The 20396-nt window shown below is 44.2% G+C and overlaps 1 protein-coding gene across 3 annotated transcripts in view; it reads left to right on the top strand.

The window, feature by feature from the left end:
- Nucleotides 1–20396, top strand: part of RGS11 (regulator of G protein signaling 11) — an 88619-nt gene that overhangs the window by 61116 nt on the left and 7107 nt on the right. The window contains exons 9-18 of one of the 3 annotated variants that reach the window (XM_075318407.1): nt 200–292; nt 530–559; nt 2207–2268; nt 3272–3385; nt 3512–3627; nt 3706–3793; nt 5646–5784; nt 9540–9622; nt 10053–10179; nt 18408–18562. In XM_075318407.1, coding sequence (XP_075174522.1) covers nt 200–292; nt 530–559; nt 2207–2268; nt 3272–3385; nt 3512–3627; nt 3706–3793; nt 5646–5784; nt 9540–9622; nt 10053–10179; nt 18408–18562 — 1007 coding nt within the window. The remainder of the gene's footprint in view (nt 1–199; nt 293–529; nt 560–2206; nt 2269–3271; nt 3386–3511; nt 3628–3705; nt 3794–5645; nt 5785–9539; nt 9623–10052; nt 10180–18407; nt 18563–20396) is intronic. The other 2 variants (XM_075318408.1, XM_075318409.1) reach the window with 2 other exon arrangements.

Raw genomic sequence — 20396 nt, forward strand, 5'->3', positions numbered from 1 at the left:
GTGAGGAGTGTGTGGAAGAGTGGGCCAAACTCCACCTGAGCAATGCAGGCGACTAGTGTCTCCATACAGCTTCATCAGCAGCAAAGGGTTTTGTATGAAGTATTAAATACTGTAAGCGTGTTCAATACTTTTTCCCTGTGTCATTTCTCATTAATGTATGGGCATTTATGCTTTGGTTTCTTTGCTTTGGTTCCCATAGATGTTTCTGCTCTGTGTGTTTCAGCCGGGATGTATGAATGTAATGGAACGTGGGCCAGAAAGAGGAAACTGCTACACGGGGAGAATGGCACTGGTGAGTTCATTTATTTTAGTTGTTTTGACGACTTTTGACTTTTTTTGTGGCACCTTCTAAATATCAGAACAAATAACGAGAGACGTGAATCCGCCAGCGCAAAACAGCAGCTGTGATTTTTGTTATTGGTGGCTACCAAGGATGGCCGCCATAACAGTGCCCGGTGTATTCTAGCCCTGCGCACTCCCTTCTACTGCCTATTTTTTGCCTATAATACTATTTTTTTTGTTTCTTTAGGGAAGGAATGCTGATTATTACAAAAGGGAGGTAAGTAATAAATACTGTGGCCATGGGGTATTGGATTGAGCCCAGCCTAAGGGAGGACATGCTGAAGAGGTTACGATTTGCTTAGTATGTGGCCATATTATATAAGCACTGATTGGTGGCTAATATTTGAGCACTGTATGGTGCTACTATTTCAACACTGTGGTGGAATTATTTGAACATTGTATGACAGTATTCTTTAAGCAGTATACAGCAGTATTATTTTAGCACTGTATGGCAGTGTTATTTGAGCACTGTATGGCAGTATTATTTAAGCAGTATACAGCAGTATTATTTGAGCACTGTATGTAAGTGTTATTTGAGCACTGTATGGCAGTATTATTTAAGCAGTATACAGCAGTATTATTTGAGCACTGTATGGCAGTATTTAAGCAGTATACAGCAGTATTATTTTAGCACTGTATGTCAGTGTTATTTGAGCACTGTATGGCAGTATTGTTTAAGCAGTATACAGCAGTATTATTTGAGCACTGTATGGCAGTATTTAAGCAGTACATAGCAGTATTATTTTAGCACTGTATGGTAGTGTTATTTTAGCACTGTATGGCAGTATTATTTAAGCACTATACAGCAGTATTATTTGAGCACTGTATGGCAGTATTATTTAAGCAGTATACAGCAGTATTGTTTGAGCACTGTATGGCAGTATTTAAGAAGTATATAGCAGTATTATTTGAGCACTGTATTGGAGTATTATTAGAGCACTGTATAGTAGTATTATTTAAGCAGTATATGGCAGTATTATTTAAGCACTGTATGGCAGTATTTAAGCAGTACATAGCAGTATTATTTGAGCACTGTATTGGAGTATTATTAGAGCACTGTATGGCAGTACTATTTAAACAGTATACAGCAGTAGTATTTGAGCACATATGGCGGTATTATTGAAGCAGTATACAGCAGCATTATTCAAACACTGTATGACAGTATTATTTAAGCAGTACACAGCAGAATTATTTGAGCACTATATGAAAGTAGTATTTAAGCAGTATACAGCAGTATTATTTGAGCATTGTATGACAATATTATTTGAGCTCTATATGGCTTTATGATTTAAGCACTGAAAGATTATATGATTTAAGCACTGTATAGTGGTACTGTAGTATTATTTGAGCACTGTATGTTAGTATTATATGAGCTTTGTGTGGCTGTGTGATTTGAGCAGTGTATGGCGGTATGATGTTAGCAATGTAAGTTGGTATGATTAAGGCACAGCATGGTGGTGTTATTTGAGCACTACATTGGGATATTAGTTAAGCACTGTTTGGCGATATAATGTAAGCAATGTAAGATGATATTATTTCAGCAATGTATGGTGGTATTGTTTTAGTATTACATGGCGGTATTTATTTGAGCACTATATGGAGGTATATTTTAAGCACCTTATGGTGGTATAATTTTAGCACCGTACGGCAGTTTTATTTGAGCTCTGTATGGTATTATTATATTAGCACTGTTTGTTTGTATGATTTCAGTACTGTAAGATGTTATTGCTTGGCATCGGCTCCTTACGGTATTACATGATTACATTTTTTGGAGGCGGTATTGTATTTTGGCAACTGAGATGTAACTTGAACTCCTGGCCGCCAATTAAGAATATATAACATTATTTTTTTGATTCGCTGCCAGATGGAGTACCTCAAAAAAGCCATGGCACGGACGAGAGTGAAATCATCCATCTGTCTGGAGGGGTGAGTTACATAAGACAAATCATGAAGTGGCCACCATGAAGGTGGTTCATAGTTTCTTCCATTTACTACCCCTTTTGATAACACTTCTTGGCCTAAATGGGTCCCCACCAATGATGTACATCACTCTATGAAGCTTGGGGGATCCCTCAGGCACTTGGGTCCTTGTGCGATTACCAACTTTGCTCAGCCTATTGCCCATCTGTACTACACGGGAAGGTATGCCACCTTCAGATCGGGGCTTCTTGTGGTGCCAGTAGATAAGAGATGCCAGCAGTGGGGTCCTCCTTGTGTCGAGTAGCGATGAAGGAACACTTAACACCTTCCAATGGGAAAAGGGATTTGGCCAAGCTGAGGTGGGTTCTTCTTTCCTTGGGTCTTCTTTGCATGGAGTCTATGAAGTTGAACATGTTTCTTCTTGGGTTCTTCAGCCTCAATGCTGGGAGCAGGACCTTCAGAGTAAAGAAACCATACTTGGAGTCTATGAAGTTGAACATATTCCTCCTAGGGATCTTTAGCCTCAATGCTTGGCGCAGGACCTTCAGAGCAAAGACACCATACTTGGAGTCTATGAAGTTGCACATGTTCCTCCTTGGGTTCTTCAGCTTTAATGCTTGGAGCAGGAGCTTCAGAGCAAAGACACCAAACTTGGAGTCTATGAAGTTGAACATGTTCCTTCTTGCGTTTTTCAGCCTCAATGCTTGGAGCAGAACCTTCAGAGCAAAGAAACCATACTTGTCCCTTAGCCCATTGCACCTTCTCTGGGAGGGACCCGTGGGAGCCTTTCTCAGCCACTTACACACAAAACATTAAGCTCCAATCTGAGCTCAGGAAGTTCTCACCCATATGGGACATCTCGACAGTCAAGGCCGATGTGAATTGTTGACAACCCCAAGGACGCCTCAAACACTTGAGGATATATATAATTTGTTAGAGGAATGTAGATCTACAGCAGCGTCTGCACTTTGTAACTTTCTACTCCTTTCCTTTCCCATCTCTCTCGTAGGTTTCTTAAGTTCAGCGAGCAATATCTCCCGCATGATCCCATTATGTCTGGCTGCCTGCCCAGTAACCCATGGATCACGGACGATGTCATGTACTGGACCATGAACGCTCCCATGTGCGTAAAACTCAGGAATGAAACATCCAGCCCTGTAGAAAAACATTCCCAAATGTGAAGTCGGGGGGCGCCAAAACGTTTGCATTACACTATATATAGTTTTCTATTTTACAATATCCTCCCCAGGGTCCCAATGCCGTCTAAACTGCGGGTGGAACGGTGGACTTTTAATTTTATGGAGGTCTTGAATGACCAGAGGGGTCGGAAGGAGTTTTTGCAATTTTTGGAGAAGGAGTTTAGTGGTGAGTATCAGTCTCGGAATTTTCTTGGTCGTCCTGTTTAAGTGGAGATTTCAAAATGTAGCTTTTTTATCTTTGCAGCTGAAAATCTGTGTTTTTGGGAGGCATGTGAAGAGCTACGATACGGGGAGCAGTCTAAAGTGGCCTCTACGGTGCAGTCTGTCTATGAGTAAGTTTTCCTGATGACTTCAGTCAGCTAAAAGGGTTAAAAATGTTCTTGGCTGCCCCAGATATGGAAAAAGTGTATAATTCCATGGACAGTTCTTCTTTGAATCCATTATTAAAAGATGAAATAACTTGGATCTTGGGACGTTGCCCGTATACCAGGTTATATTACGAGTGGATTATTACACGCTCATCAAAACATAGTCCAGGAAAGTTAAACGCGTCTTCCTTTAGAGGAAAGAAACCCAATAATCTTTGTAGTCCAAATCGGTGTAGGCCGACCCATCTGTGGTTAGCGAAGGTCCATGTTAGTCCATTCTATGTAAGATTTGGTTCACTGGATCACTCTTGGAGATCCAGTCTGGGGTTGGGGATAAATTCATGAATGGGGAAGTGGCTGTGACAAAATTTGAGTGGGTCTCGGATGGGGCACTTCAGTAGGAGAGCTCCTAGGAGTCAGGTATATGAAAAAACCCACCAAATACAGAACTGAGACTTCTTCAAGGTATATGAAAAAAAAACACCAAATACAGAACTGAGACTTCTTCAGTCTTAGGAAAGATTTGATTTGAAGCATGCCCCTTACCCCTTATGATCTTTAGTGGTGGGGTTAACTACTGTATGTGTAGGGGCACGCATATGAGTTTTTGGTGGACCTAATTGTATACTTCCCAAGAAACAGGTTCAGGAGGAAATTCACCAATTCCAGAATTGTGATTTCTTGGGTTTTGGTAAAGACTTGATTTGAAGCATACACCTTACCTCTTCCAACCACTAGTGGTGGAGTTGACTTTACTCTTCGTTGGTCACCCTAGAGGCATGTTGATGGGTTTTTGGTGGACCCAATAATATAATTCCCAAGACACAGGTTTAGGAGGAAATCAATCAATTCCAGAATTGTTATTTCTTGGGTCTTGGGAAAGACTTAATTGGAGGCATGCCCCTTACCTCTTCCAACCCCAAATAGTTAGTCTGCCTAGGGGCATGCATATGGGTTTTTGGTGGACTCAATAGTGTAATTCCCAAGACACAGGTTTAGTAGGATACCCAGCAATTCCAGAAGTTATCCTTGGGTCTTGGGAAGGACTTGATTTGAGGCATGCCCCTTACCACTTCTAAATCCTAGTGGTGAAGTTTACTTTGCCCTTGGTTGGTCTCCAAGTCAAAGGCATGCTTATGGGTTTTTAGTGGGTCTAATAGTATAATTCTCAAGACACAGGTTTAAAAGGATAGCCACCAATTTCAGAATTGTGAATGTGATTCCTTGGGTCTTGGGAAAGGCTTTATTGGCTGTATGCCCCTTACCTCTTCCAACCCCTAGTGATGGGGTTGACTAGCTTTGGTTGGTCTGCCGAGAGGCATGAATATGTTTTTTTTGTAGACTCAATAGTATTATTCCCACAAGTTTAGGAGGAAATCCACCAATTCCAGAATGTTAATTCCTTGGGTCTTGGGAAAGACTTGATTTGAGGCATGCACCTTACCTCTTCCAACCCTAAGTGGTAAGGATGACACTTGGTTGGTCTACATAGAGGCATGCATATAAGTTTTTCATGGACCCAATAGTTTAATTCTCAAGACACAGGTTTAGTAGGATACCCGCCAATTCTAGAATTGTGATTTATTGGGTCTTGGGAAAGACTTGAATTGGGGCATGTCCCTTACCGCTTCCAACCCCTAGTGGTGGGGTGACGTTACCCATGGTTGGTCTGCCTAAGACGTTGATAGCAATGTGTATATATGGATAAGTCATCAGTATATGTGATAACCCTTAAGCACCACCTGGGCAGGTAACAATTTTGGCTTTTTGGGCCGTACAGTAGGAAGTTTTTGAATGGCGCCTTTTTTGTTTTTAGGCATTTTTTGGCCCCTGGAGCAACTCGCTGGGTAAACATTGACAGCAAGACAATGGAGAAGACATTAGAAGGTATAAAGAATCCTCATCGTTATGTGTTAGATGATGCCCAAATGCATATCTACATGTTGATGAAAAAGGTGGGTTTACCAAAAAACGTCTAGTGCTAGTGTTGCCTTATACAGAGGTGGGATTTTCTGCATCTACCCAGTGGTGCCCCCTACAGGAGCAAAAGAATATTGCTAGCAGGGTGTAATTAATGCAGGTTAATATTGAAGAGAGGAGGATGAATATGCACCCTGCGTTTTTATATGACCCCTCGAGAATGATGGACATGTAGAGCACTGTTCATTCAGGTCCACAATGGGATGGGGGGGGGGGTATCGGATAGACTGTTTATGTAATTTTGGTAGATGCAAAGTCTCCATATCCTCTTTTTGGCACTGTGTGATTTTTAGGCCCATCTCCGCATACAGATTTATTACTATGTTCTATGTATTAGCTGTCTGCAGTGAGCGCCCTCTAGTGGTGGCAGCCGATGCTCAGAATTGTATCATTTGACTATATGTCAACGTAGAAGAGTTGGAGCTTTGCATCAGGAAAAAATGCTACAAAAATAAGTATTTAGTACAAAATCTAGACCCAGAAAAACTAAACTGGAAAAGATAAGAGGTTGCAGACGTCAGACGCCCAGTTTTGATTTTTGACCCCCGCTGTCTCCAGGGCCCGCTCCGGTGCCAGGTTCCCTTTAAATTCTGGTGACTATACAGAGAATAGATGTGTTTCTTTTGCCGGGTAATGAGCTTTTTATGTCGCTCCGCAGGGACTTCCAGGATTGATGCCGCTGATTATAAAATGACTGATTATGAGCGACGGCTGCTGATCGAAACAATGCTGCCAGATTATTCTAAAAAAAACAGCCCCCTGCGGTGTTACTATAATTATCAGACAGGAGGAGGGGGTTTATTTCTGTAATGTCTGGGGCTGGCGGGCGGATCGGCACCTGTCCCCGGTGCAGGGGATTCATGCATTACCCTCTGGCACGGATTTATTTACCTTTTTTGCACATTTTTGGGGGTCTGTGTGAGGGCCAGCCGGACGCCAGTTTACTAAATTGTAGAGGGTCGGAGACAGATCGTGGCGGTGCATTATCTTGTCTAAGCGTTCACTCGCACTGGTGTATAAAAAATCCCCCGGTATATACCCCCGGTATATACCCAGTCATGGTGCACTTACTACCCCCGGTATATACCCAGTCAAGGTGCACTTACTACCCCCGGCATATACCTAGTCATGGTGCACTTACTACCCCCAGTATATACTTACTACCCCCGGTATATAGCCAGTCATGGTGCACTTACTACCCCCGGCATATACCTAGTCATGGTGCACTTACTACCCCCGGTATATACTTACTACCCCCGGTATATACCCAGTCAAGGTGCACTTACTACCCCCGGCATATACCTAGTCATGGTGCACTTACTACCCCCGGTATATACTTACTACCCCCTGTATATACCCAGTCATGGTGTACTTACTACCCCCGGTATCTACCCAGTCATGGTGCACTTACTACCCCCGGTATATACCCAGTCATGGTGCACTTACTAACCCCGGTATATACCTAGTCATGGTGCACTTACTACCACCGGTATATACCTAGTCATGGTGCACTTACTACACCCGGTATATACCTAGTCATGGTGCACTTACTACCCCCGGCATATACCTAGTCATGGTGCACTTACTACCCCCGGTATATACCCAGTCATGGTGTACTTACTACCCCCGGTATATACCTAGTCATGGTGCACTTACTACCCCCGGTATATACCCAGTCATGGTGTACTTACTACCCCCGGTATATACCCAGTCATGGTGCACTTAGTACCCCCGGTATATACCCAGTCATGGTGCACTTACTACCCCCGGTATATATCCAGTCATGGTGCACTTACTACCCCCGGTATATACCCAGTCATGGTGCACTTACTACCCCCGGTATATACCTAGTCATGGTGCAGTTAGTACCCCCGGTATATACCCAGTCATGATGCACTTACTACCCCCAATATATACCCAGTATGGTGCACTTACCACCCCCGGTATATACCCAGTCTTGGTGCACTTACCACCCCCGGTATATACCCAGTCATGGTGCACTTACTAACCCCAATATATACCCAGTCATGGTGCACTTACTACCCCCGGTATATACCGAGTGATGGTGCACTTACTACCCCTGGTATATACCCAGTCATGGTGCACTTAGTACCCCCGGTATATACCCAGTCATGGTGCACTTACTACCCCTGGTATATACCCAGTCATAGTGCACTTACTACCCCCGGTATATACCCAGTCATGGTGCACTTAGTACCCCCGGTATATACCCAGTCATGGTGCACTTAGTACCCCCGGTATATACCCAGTCATGGTGCACTTACTACCCCCGGTATATACCCAGTCATGGTGCACTTACTACCCCCGGTATATACCCAGTCATGGTGCACTTACTACCCCTGGTATATACCCAGTCATGGTGCACTTACTACCCCTGGTATATACCCAGTCATGGTGCACTTACTACCCCCGGTATATACCGAGTGATGGTGCACTTACTACCCCCGGTATATACCCAGTCATGGTGCACTTACTAACCCCAATATATACCCAGTCATGGTGCACTTACTACCCCCGGTATATACCCAGTCATGGTGCACTTAGTACCCCCGGTATATACCCAGTCATGGTGCACTTAGTACCCCCGGTATATACCCAGTCATGGTGCACTTACTACCCCCGGTATATACCCAGTCATGGTGCACTTACTACCCCCGGTATATACCCAGTCATGGTGCACTTACTACCCCTGGTATATACCCAGTCATGGTGCACTTACTACCCCTGGTATATACCCAGTCATGGTGCACTTACTACCCCCGGTATATACCGAGTGATGGTGCACTTACTACCCCCGGTATATACCCAGTCATGGTGCACTTACTAACCCCGGTATATACCAAGTGATGGTGCACTTACTACCCCTGGTATATACCCAGTCATGGTGCACTTACTACCCCTGGTATATACCCAGTCATGGTGCACTTACTATCCTCAGTATATAGCCAGTCATGGTGCACTTACTACCCCCGGTATATACCCAGTGATGGTGCACTTACTACCCCTGGTATATACCCAGTCATGGTGCACTTACTACCCCCGGTATATAGCCAGTCATGGTGCACTTACTACCCCCGGTATATAGCCAGTCATGGTGCACTTACTACCCCCGGTATATACGGAGTGATGGTGCACTTAGTACCCCCGGTATATACCCAGTCATGGTGCACTTAGTACCCCCGGTATATACCCAGTCATGGTGCACTTACTACCCCTGGTATATACCCAGTCATGGTTCACTTACTACCCCCGGTATATACCCAGTCATGGTGCACTTACTACCCCCGGTATATACCCAGTCATGGTGCACTTACTACCCCTAGTATATACCCAGTCATGGTGCACTTACTACCCCCGGTATATACCCAGTCATGGTGCACTTCCTACCCCCGGTATATACCCAGTCATGGTGCACTTACTACCCCTAGTATATACCCAATCATAGTGCACTTACTACCCCTGGTATATACCCAGTCATGGTGCACTTACTACCCCCGGTATATACCCAGTCATGGTGCACTTAGTACCCCCGGTATATACCCAGTCATGGTGCACTTAGTACCCCCGGTATATACCCAGTCATGGTGCACTTACTACCCCCGGTATATACCCAGTCATGGTGCACTTAGTACCCCCGGTATATACCCAGTCATTTCATACCCCTGCAGATCAGGCACTATTGTAATTAATTGTGTTTTCTCCCCTCCAGGATTCATTCCCCCGATACTTGAAATCAGAAATGTACAGGAGTCTTCTTGGCCAAGCCTTCATTCCTCCTGAGACCAAGAAAGGGTCTGTAACACTTCACTATCTTCAAGTCAATGCATGAGGTTATCGTTGTGGGGGGGAGGAGTCGGGGGCTGTTTGCTCGTCCATTAAAATAGTTTCCTTATAGAGATGAACCAAAGAATAAGCCAGACCAGAAACCTTTACAGACCACAGTGACAACGCTGTAATCACCCCCTGCAGCCGCCCCAATGGCTGGAAGCGAGCAGCTGCAGGGAGAATAAAACTGCACTTTCTCCCTGCAGCTGCACGTCCAGTTAGTGTGTTGAACAAACAAACCCAGATCATGACACCATTTCAACGTCTGAGTTTTTCCATTCACTGACAAAAAGCAGAGATCTTAAAGATGGAAAAGAAAGTTGCAGAACCTTGGCCACTTCTAGAAAGCATCAGATATGTCTATGTCTCTTCTTATTTCCTTACCTTACTGCTGCAGCGTGTTCCCGTTTATGAGACGACAGCGACACTCCAGTCCGAGCCCGGCGTTCCTCTTCCCACCGGGAGAACAAGAGCCAAAGTCAGATGGAGAGAGCAAGTCCGGCTCACCGGCCGCGGTGTCACAGGTGAAGGCCATGGGATGTATTACATGTACAGTACTGTGCAAAAGTCATAGGCAGGGGAGGGAAACATGCTGCAGAGTAAGAAGCTTCCAGAAATAGTAGTGAGGATAGTATGCAAAGGGAATGAATAAGAGAAATCTAGATCCCATCAATATCAGGGGTGACCGCCCGTCTCCTCCATCCTCAGTATTCAGTGACCTCCCGTCTCCTCCATCCTCAGTATTCAGTGACCGCCCGTCTCCTCCATCCTCAGTATTCAGTGACCGCTCGTCTCCTCCATCCTCAGTATTCAGTGATTGCCCGTCTCCTCCGTCCTCAGTATTCAGTGACCGCCCGTCTCCTCCGTCCTCAGTATTCAGTGACCACCCGTTTCCTCTGTCCTCAGTATTCAGTGACTGCCCGTCTCCTCCATCCTCAGTATTCAGTGACTGCCCGTCTCCTCCATTCTCAGTATTCAGTGACCGCCCGTCTCCTCCGTCCTCAGTATTCAGTGACCGCCCGTCTCCTCCATCCTCAGTATTCAGTGACTGCCCGTCTCCTCCGTCCTCAGTATTCAGTGACCACCCGTCTCCTCCATCCTCAGTATTCAGTGACCGCCCGTCTCCTCCATCCTCAGTATTCAGTGACTGCCCGTCTCCTCCACCCTCAGTATTCAGTGACCGCCTGTCTCCTCCATCCTCAGTATTAGGTGACCGCGCGTCTTCTCCATCCTCAGTATTCGGTGACCGCCCGTCTCCTCTCCATCTTCAGTATTCAGTGACTGCCCATCGCTTCCATCCTCAGTATTCGGTGATCGCTCGTCTCCTCCATCTTCAGTATTAGGTGACCGCCCGTCTCCTCCGTCCTCAGTATTCAGTGACCGCCCATCTCCTCCATCCTCAGTATTCAGTGACCGCTCGTCTCCTCAGTATTCAGTGACTGCCTGTCTCCTCTATCCTCAGTATTCAGTGACCGCCCGTCTCCTCCATCCTCAGTATTCAGTGACCGCCCATCTCCTCCGTCCTCAGTATTCAGTGACTGCCCGTCTCCTCCGTCCTCAGTATTCAGTGACCGCCCGTCTCCTCCATCCTCAGTATTCAGTGACCGCCCGTCTCCTCCGTCCTCAGTATTCCGTGACCGCCCGTCTCCTCCATCCTCAGTATTTCAGTGACCACCCGTCCCCTCCATCCTCAGTATTCAGTGACCGCCCGTCTCCTCCATCCTCAGTATTCAGTGACCGCCCGTCTCCTCCATCCTCAGTATTCAGTGACCGCCCGTCCCCTCCATCCTCAGTATTCAGTGACCGCCCGTCTCCTCCATCCTCAGTATTCAGTGACCGCCCGTCTCCTCCGTCCTCAGTATTAGGTGACCGCCTGTCTCCTCCGTCCTCAGTAATCAGTGACCACCCATCGCCTCTGTCCTCAGTATTTGGTGACCGCCTGTCTCCTCCGTCCTCAGTAATCAGTGACCACCCATCGCCTCTGTCCTCAGTATTTGGTGACCGCCCGTCTCCTCTATCCCTTCGTCTGATGTGACCGCTTTTTACGGGAGACTCCTTGCTGATGCGGTATAACTACCTTTAGTCTTGTTGCTGAGCTCAGTCTCACCATGGTGTATCATCTATGACCTGAAACTGTCTTCCACATCCTCACCTTTGTAGCAGAGCTTACCTACTCCTCACCCAGTTTAAAGCCTCCTACACAGCTGTTTCTGTTTCAGTTAATAACTGATCTCAAAATGATCATTATCACCACATCCGCTCCTTCCAAATCCCTGACTGTGTCCAAGTGACCTAGAGAAGTGATGAAGGCGATCACCGAATACTGATAGGATTTAGATTTCTCATTTATTGATTCACTTTACAGTTGGTTAATATTTAAAAAAATAAACACCTATTTTTGGAAGGGTCTTACTTTGAAGCATTTCTTCCGCACCCGTCTAAAATGTTTGCATGGTGCTAGAATTCAAGCCCACTTAAAGGGAACAAAGAGAACATATTACTATTAGTTATGTGGTCTGATTTGGATTAGGTAAAGGAGGGATGTCCCCTTTAAATGCAGTTTCTTCTCCGAGCACTGGGCCATAGTGACTGTAGTGTCTCCATGGTTACAGACTACAAACAACCTCTGTAGTCAGGTCCTGTAGTAATGATCCCTGAAACATGGATGTTTGTAGCCTGTGCGCACGGAATTCACAGATTTTCTTATTTTTTATTTTTTGTTCTTTGCAGTACTAGAATTAATTAGCTACAAGGAAATATATAAATTTATTGGCATATTTATAAATATGGTTACCAATGGCAACCAAGGAGACTTTTTCATTTAATTTTAACAAATTTCCCACATTTTGTAAACGATTACAGTAAAGTAAAGAACAGAATATCCCACACGGCCGGGAACTGACTAATGGCTGCCTATATACAGGACGCTCCAGATGTATACGAGCTCCAGAAGAAATGTGGAGTTTACATTCCAGTGTCCAGAAACATTAACTGACGCCCCAGAGTTACTCTACACAGAAAGTAGCAACGTGAAAATAGAGGCAGTATTATAGTAGTTATATTCTTGTACATAGGGGGCAGTATTATAGTAGGTATATTCTTGTACATAGGGGCAGTATTATTGTAGTTATATTCTTGTACATAGGGGCAGTATTATAGTAGTTATATTCTTGTACATAGGGGCAGTATTATAGTAGTTATATTCTTCTACATAGGGGGCAGTATTATAGTAGTTATATTCTTGTACATAGGGGCAGTATTATAGTAGTTATACTCTTGTACATAGGGGCAGTATTATAGTAGTTATATTCTTCTACATAGGGGGCAGTATTATAGTAGTTATATTCTTGTACATAGGAGTAGTATTATAGTAGTTATATTCTTGTACATAGGGGCAGTATTATAGTAGTTATATTCTTGTACATAGGGGCAGTATTATAGTAGTTATATTCTTGTACATAGGAGCAGTATTATAGTAGTTATACTCTTGTACATAGGGGCAGTATTATAGTAGTTATATTCTTCTACATAGGGGGCAGTATTATAGTAGTTATATTCTTGTACATAGGAGTAGTATTATAGTAGTTATATTCTTGTACATAGGGGCAGTATTATAGTAGTTATATTCTTGTACATAGGGGGCAGTATTATAGTAGGTATATTCTTGTACATAGGGGCAGTATTATTGTAGTTATATTCTTGTACATAGGGGCAGTATTATAGTAGTTATATTCTTGTACATAGGGGCAGTATTATAGTAGTTATACTCTTGTACATAGGGGCAGTATTATAGTAGTTATATTCTTCTACATAGGGGGCAGTATTATAGTAGTTATATTCTTGTACATAGGAGTAGTATTATAGTAGTTATATTCTTGTACATAGGGGCAGTATTATAGTAGTTATATTCTTGTACATAGGGGCAGTATTATAGTAGTTATATTCTTGTACATAGGGGGCAGTATTATAGTAGTTATATTCTTGTACACAGGAGTAGTATTATAGTAGTTATATTCTTGTACATAGGGGGCAGTATTATAGTAGTTATATTCTTGTACATAGGGGCAGTATTATAGTAGTTATATTCTTGTACATAGGGGCAGTATTATAGTAGTTATATTCTTGTATATAGGGGCAGTATTATAGTAGTTATATTCTTGTACATAGGGGCAGTATTATAGTAGTTATATTCTTGTACATAGGGGCAGTATTATAGTAGTTATATTCTTGTACATAGGGGCAGTATTATAGTAGTTATATTCTTGTACATAGGGGCAGTATTATAGTAGTTATATTCTTGTATATAGGGGCAGTATTATAGTAGTTATATTCTTGTACATAGGGGCAGTATTATAGTAGTTATATTCTTGTACATAGGGGCAGTATTATAGTAGTTATATTCTTGTACATAGGGGCAGTATTATAGTAGTTATATTCTTGTACATAGGGGCAGTATTATAGTAGTTATATTCTTGTACATAGGGGCAGTATTATAGTAGTTATATTCTTGTACATAGGGGCAGTATTATAGTAGTTATATTCTTGTACATAGGGGCAGTATTATAGTAGTTATATTCTTGTACATAGGGGCAGTATTATAGTAGTTACATTCTTGTACATAGGGTCAGTATTATAGTGGTTATATTCTTGTACATAGGGGCAGTATTATAGTAGTTATATTCTTGTACATAGGGGCAGTATTATAGTAGTTATATTCTTGTACATAGGGGCAGTATTATAGTAGTTATATTCTTGTACATAGGTGCAGTATTATAGTAGTTATATTCTTGTACATAGGGGGCAGTATTATAGTAGTTATATTCTTGTACATAGGGGCGGTATTATAGTAGTTATATTCTTGTACATAGGGGCGGTATTATTGAGCTCATACATCTCATGCTCAGCTTTCCATTAGTGAAATGGATCTACTATTATTTACTATTAGGAAATGTCTTCTCTGATTTCTATTGGTTGATTGATCTAGAAATGATAAAGTTAATTAGGTTTTAATGAAGGATAATCTCAGTCTTAGAGACCTCCAGGTTGTTATTTCTTTCAAGCTTTATTTAAAGATGTAATTTCGTCATTATTTTCACCCATTTCTTGGGGTAAGGGCCATTGATGCACATGGGGCAGAGGAAAATCCGGCCTTGTAGAAGCCGATGTGTTCCTGCAGATCTTCCCTGTCTCATGTCGCCGTCTGCAGCTGACGCTCCTCGGTGTGATCTCATACATGCACATATGGTGAAAAGCTCATTAATATAAAGCCGTAATCAATAATATATGGCAGCGTCTCCCTCTGCACTGTAATAGACTATGAGCCTCTGTCGCCACCTAAAGGCTAAAAATGAAACTGCAAAATCCATTTCCTCCGTGCCGCCTCTATGTGGACGGACAGCATGATTTACTTGTTTATATACTCATAAGAGGAGATTCTTTTCTCACTGGATCCTTGACAGGACGCCCTGCTCTTCATCATCTCTCAGCTTCAGACTATTCCCAGCCTCTCGCAACGTATGACTTCATTCTGTCTATGCTTAATTCCCCAGAGAGCAATTTATTTATTTTTGGCAGGAAAGTAAAATTAGCCCTTCCCGTCACACGCACACATGATACATGAAAGTATTCAAAGAGGACTATAGTGACTGGGGATATAGGGAGGGGTCTTCTCTAGGATTCTGTCTGCAGCCACCACTAGGGGGAGCTCCCTGTATACAGAGATACATGATAAGATCCTGTCTGCAGTCACCACTAGGGGGAGCTCCCTGTATACAGAGATACATGATAAGATCCTGTCTGCAGTCACCACTAGGGGGAGCTCCCTGTATACAGAGATACATGATAAGATCCTGTCTGCAGCCACCACTAGGGGGAGCTCCCTGTATACAGACATACATGATAAGATCCTGTCTGCAGCCACCACTAGGGGGAGCTCCCTGTATACAGAGATACATGATAAGATCCTGTCTGCAGTCACCACTAGGGGGAGCTCCCTGTATACAGAGATACATGATAAGATCCTGTCTGCAGCCACCACTAGGGGGAGCTCCCTGTATACAGAGATACATGATAAGATCCTGTCTGCAGCCACCACTAGGGGGAGCTCCCTGTATACAGAGATACATGATAAGATCTTGTCTGCAGCCACCACTAGGGGGAGCTCCCTGTATACAGAGATACATGATAAGATCCTGTCTGCAGCCACCACTAGGGGGAGCTCCCTGTATACAGAGATACATGATAAGATCCTGTCTGCAGCCACCACTAGGGGGAGCTCCCTGTATACAGAGATACATGATAAGGTCCTGTCTGCAGCCACCACTAGGGGGAGCTCCCTGTATACAGAGATACATGATAAGGTCCTGTCTGCAGCCACCACTAGGGGGAGCTCCCTGTATATAGAGATACATGATAAGATCCTGTCTGCAGCCACCACTAGGGGGAGCTCCTTGTATACAGAGATACATGATAAGGTCCTGTCTGCAGCCACCACTAGGGGGAGCTCCCTGTATACAGAGATACATGATAAGATCCTGACTGCAGCCACCACTAGGGGGAGCTCCCTGTATACAGAGATACATGATAAGATCCTGTCTGCAGTTACCACTAGGGAGAGCTCCCTGTATACAGAGATACATGATAAGATCCTGTCTGCAGCCACCACTAGGAGGAGCTCCCTGTATACAGAGATACATGATAAGATCCTGTCTGCAGCCACCACTAGGGGGAGCTCCCTGTATACAGACATACATGATAAGATCCTATCTGCAGTCACCACTAGGGGGAGCTCCCTGTATACAGAGATACATGATAGGATTCTGTCTGCAGCCACCACTAGGGGGAGCTCCCTGTATACAGATATACATGATAAGATCCTGTCTGCAGCCACCACTAGGGGGAGCTCCCTGTATACAGAGATACATGATAAGATCCTGTCTGCAGTCACCACTAGGGGGAGCTCCCTGTATACAGAGATACATGATAAGATCCTGTCTCCAGCCACCACTAGAGGGAGCTCCCTGTATACAGAGATACATGATAAGATCCTGTCTGCAGCCACCACTAGGGGGAGCTCCCTGTATACAGAGATACATGATAAGATCCTGTCTGCAGTCACCACTAGGGGGAGCTCCCTGTATACAGAGATACATGATAAGATCCTGTCTGCAGCCACCACTAGGGGGAGCTCCCTGTATACAGAGACACATGATAATATACTGTCTGCGGCCACCACTAGGGGGAGCTCCCTGTATACATAGACACATGATAATATACTGTCTGCAGCCACCACTAGGGGGAGCTCCCTGTATACAGAGATGCATGATAAGATCCTGTCTGCAGCCACCAATAGGGGGAGCTCCCTGTATACAGAGATACATGATAAGATCCTGTCTGCAGCCACCACTAGGGGGAGCACCCTGTATACAGAGATACATGATAGGATTCTGTCTGCAGCCACCACTAGGGAGAGCTCCCTGTATACAGAGATACATGATAAGATCCTGTCTGCAGCCACCACTAGGGGGAGCTCCCTGTATACAGACATACATGATAAGATCCTGTCTGCAGCCACCACTAGGGGGAGCTCCCTGTATACAGAGATACATGATAAGATCCTGTCTGCAGTCACCACTAGGGGGAGCTCCCTGTATACAGAGATACATGATAAGATCCTGTCTGCAGTCACCACTAGGGGGTGCTCCCTGTCTACAGAGATGCATGATAAAATCCTGTCTGCAGCCACCACTAGGGGGAGCTCCCTGTATACAGAGATACATGATAACATCCTGTCTGCAGCCACCACTAGGGGGAGCTCCCTGTATACAGAGATACATGATAAGATCCTGTCTGCAGCCACCACTAGGGGGAGCTCCCTGTATACAGAGATACATGATAAGATACTGTCTGCAGCCACCACTAGAGGGAGCTCCCTGTATTCAGAGATACATGATAAGATCCTGTCTGCAGTCACCACTAGGGGGAGCTCCCTGTATACAGAGATGCATGATAAGATTCTGTCTGCAGCCACCACTAGGGGGAGCTCCCTGTATACAGAGATACATGATAAGATCCTGTCTGCAGCCACCACTAGGGGGAGCTCCCTGTATACAGATATACATGATAAGATCCTGACTGCAGCCACCACTAGGGGGAGCTCCCTGTATACAGAGATACATGATAAGATTATGTCTGCAGCCACCACTAGGGGGAGCTCCCTGTATACAGAGATACATGATAAGATTATGTCTGCAGTCACCACTAGGGGGAGCTCCCTGTATACAGAGATACATGATAAGATCCTGTCTGCAGCCACCACTAGGGGGAGCTCCCTGTATACAGAGATACATGATAAGATTCTGTCTGCAGCCACCACTAGGGGGAGCTCCCTGTATACAGAGATACATGATAAGATCCTGTCTGCAGCCACCACTAGGAGGAGCTCCCTGTATACAGAGATACATGATAAGATCCTGTCTGCAGCCACCACTAGGGGGAGCTCCCTGTATACAGAGATACATGATAAGATACTGTCTGCAGCCACCACTAGGGGGAGCTCCCTGTATACAGAGATACATGATAAGATACTGTCTGCAGCCACCACTAGGGGGAGCTCCCTGTATAGATGTGACTGCTACATACATTGTGTTTAGAATTGTTCTTTTGTTTGTATTTCTTGTATGTAGGATATGTACAATCCGCGGCTCCGTGTCCCGCTTCCTCCTGATCATTGCCGTTTGTCTCGTTTGTACAGCTGTCCCCGTTAAGCAGTCCCTTGGCTAAATTACCCGGAAACCTCTTGCCTGCTTGTCCTGAAGAGCGGCCGCCCTGTTCCTTGCACGGTGCCTCCTCCTCTCGCCTGGACGCTTCTCCCACCTTCCCATCTCCCAGCACGAATGGCTCTGAGAGGTTTAGTCTCAAGTCACTTTTCTTTTCGGACTTTGCATTAATAAGACGCCATCTGTTATAGCCATTTAAAGGGGCGGTATTGACGGTCTCCGTTTTTACATATCTGAAGTATAAATGACTTGAATCAAACTATTTGGAGTATTTTTTCCCCAAACAGTGCAGCATTTTTGCGCAATATTCAAGTTTAAAGTGGAGTTTTGCATTGAAGGAAGGTGAAGAATAGAGTCCGGCCTCCACGGATATCGCGTCTTATTATTGCATCGTCTTATACATTGTCTTGTGACCTTTTTCGCTATTGTTGGATGCAAGTCTGCAGACCCCCCATCTATTATTGTGGTCCCAAAAATATTGCATTTAAGGGTTAAATGCAAAATTTAAAAAACAATTTTTTAAGCTTTGTAATTTACCCCCCATCGAGATTGTGATCCCCTTGCACATGACCTTGCCAGATGGCCTCCATTCCTGCCTTACACCACCAGCCATCCATTGCACAGGCCCTCCATGAGTCATTATTGCCGTTTAGTCCATTGCCGGCCTCAACATAGCGCATGCGCGGTATTATGTTGTGCATGTGCTGATATGTAACAGACAATGACTATAACGCCAAAAATGGCGGCAAACAAGCAGATTCATCTCACGTGTGTGATGTATGGCAGGAACGGTGGCCAACTTGCAGGGTTAAACGACCGGGAACAGAGTCTGGAAATGTTGATGGGGCGTGTAAATCACAAAATTGCTTAGACTTGCATGATTTTACCATAAAATGTTATAACCTCCTTTTAATTTTTTGGGATCATAAGTTGTGGGGGTGTTGACATGCCATGTATCTCTGGTGCCCCAATTGAAAAAGGGAACCAACAGGCCACTCTGCTATGGAAAGTATATTTAAATATAGGTATAAAGCAATAACTGAATTTTTACTCCCAGAAGAAGAAAAGCTTGGGCGAAACAGTGATCATGAGCAGCTGTGATATAAAATGCAATTGGCAACCCAATTCAAAACGAGAATCAATAGGCCATTTTGCTATTGCCATGATATTTAGATATAGGGATCGGGCCGGAAACTAATATTTACCCCTAGAGGAAAAAAAGCTTAGGCGAAACATTGATCATGAACAGCGGTGATCAGAAATGCCATTGACACCCCATTTAAAAACGTGAACCAACAGACCATTTTGCTATTGCCATGGTATTTAGATATCAGGATAAAGCAGCAACTGAGTCTTAACCCCCAGAGGAAGAAAAGCATAGGTGAAACTGTGATTAAGAACAGCGGTGATCAAAACTGTAATTGGCACCCCAATACAAAAGGGAACCAACAGGCCATTTTGCTATTGGCATGGAACTTAGATGTAGGGATAGGACAGCAACTGAGTCTTTACCCCCCAGAGGAAGAAAAGCTTAGGTGAAACTGTGATCATGAACAGCAGTGATCAAAAATGCAATTGGCACCCCAATTCAAAAAGAGAAGCAACAGGTCACACTGCCATTGCCATGGTCTTAGATATAGTGATAGGGCAGCAACTGATTCTTTACTCCCAGAGGAAGAAAAGCATAGATGAAACTGTGATCGTGAACAGCGGTGATCAAAAATGTAATTTGCACCCCAATTCAAAAAGGGAACCAGCAGGCCATTTTGCTATTACCATGGTATTGAGATATATGGATAAGGCAACAACTGAGTCTTTACCCCCAGAGGAATGAAAGCTTAGGCGAAACAGTGATCATTATCAGCTGTGATCAAAATGCATTTGACACCCCAATTCAAAAAGTAATCCAACAGTTCACTCTGCCATTACTTTGGTATTTAACTATAGGGCTAGGGTAGCCAATG

The sequence above is a fragment of the Anomaloglossus baeobatrachus genome, chromosome 7 (assembly GCF_048569485.1).
Source record: "Anomaloglossus baeobatrachus isolate aAnoBae1 chromosome 7, aAnoBae1.hap1, whole genome shotgun sequence".
In the NCBI taxonomy this organism is placed as follows: Eukaryota; Metazoa; Chordata; class Amphibia; order Anura; family Aromobatidae; genus Anomaloglossus; species Anomaloglossus baeobatrachus.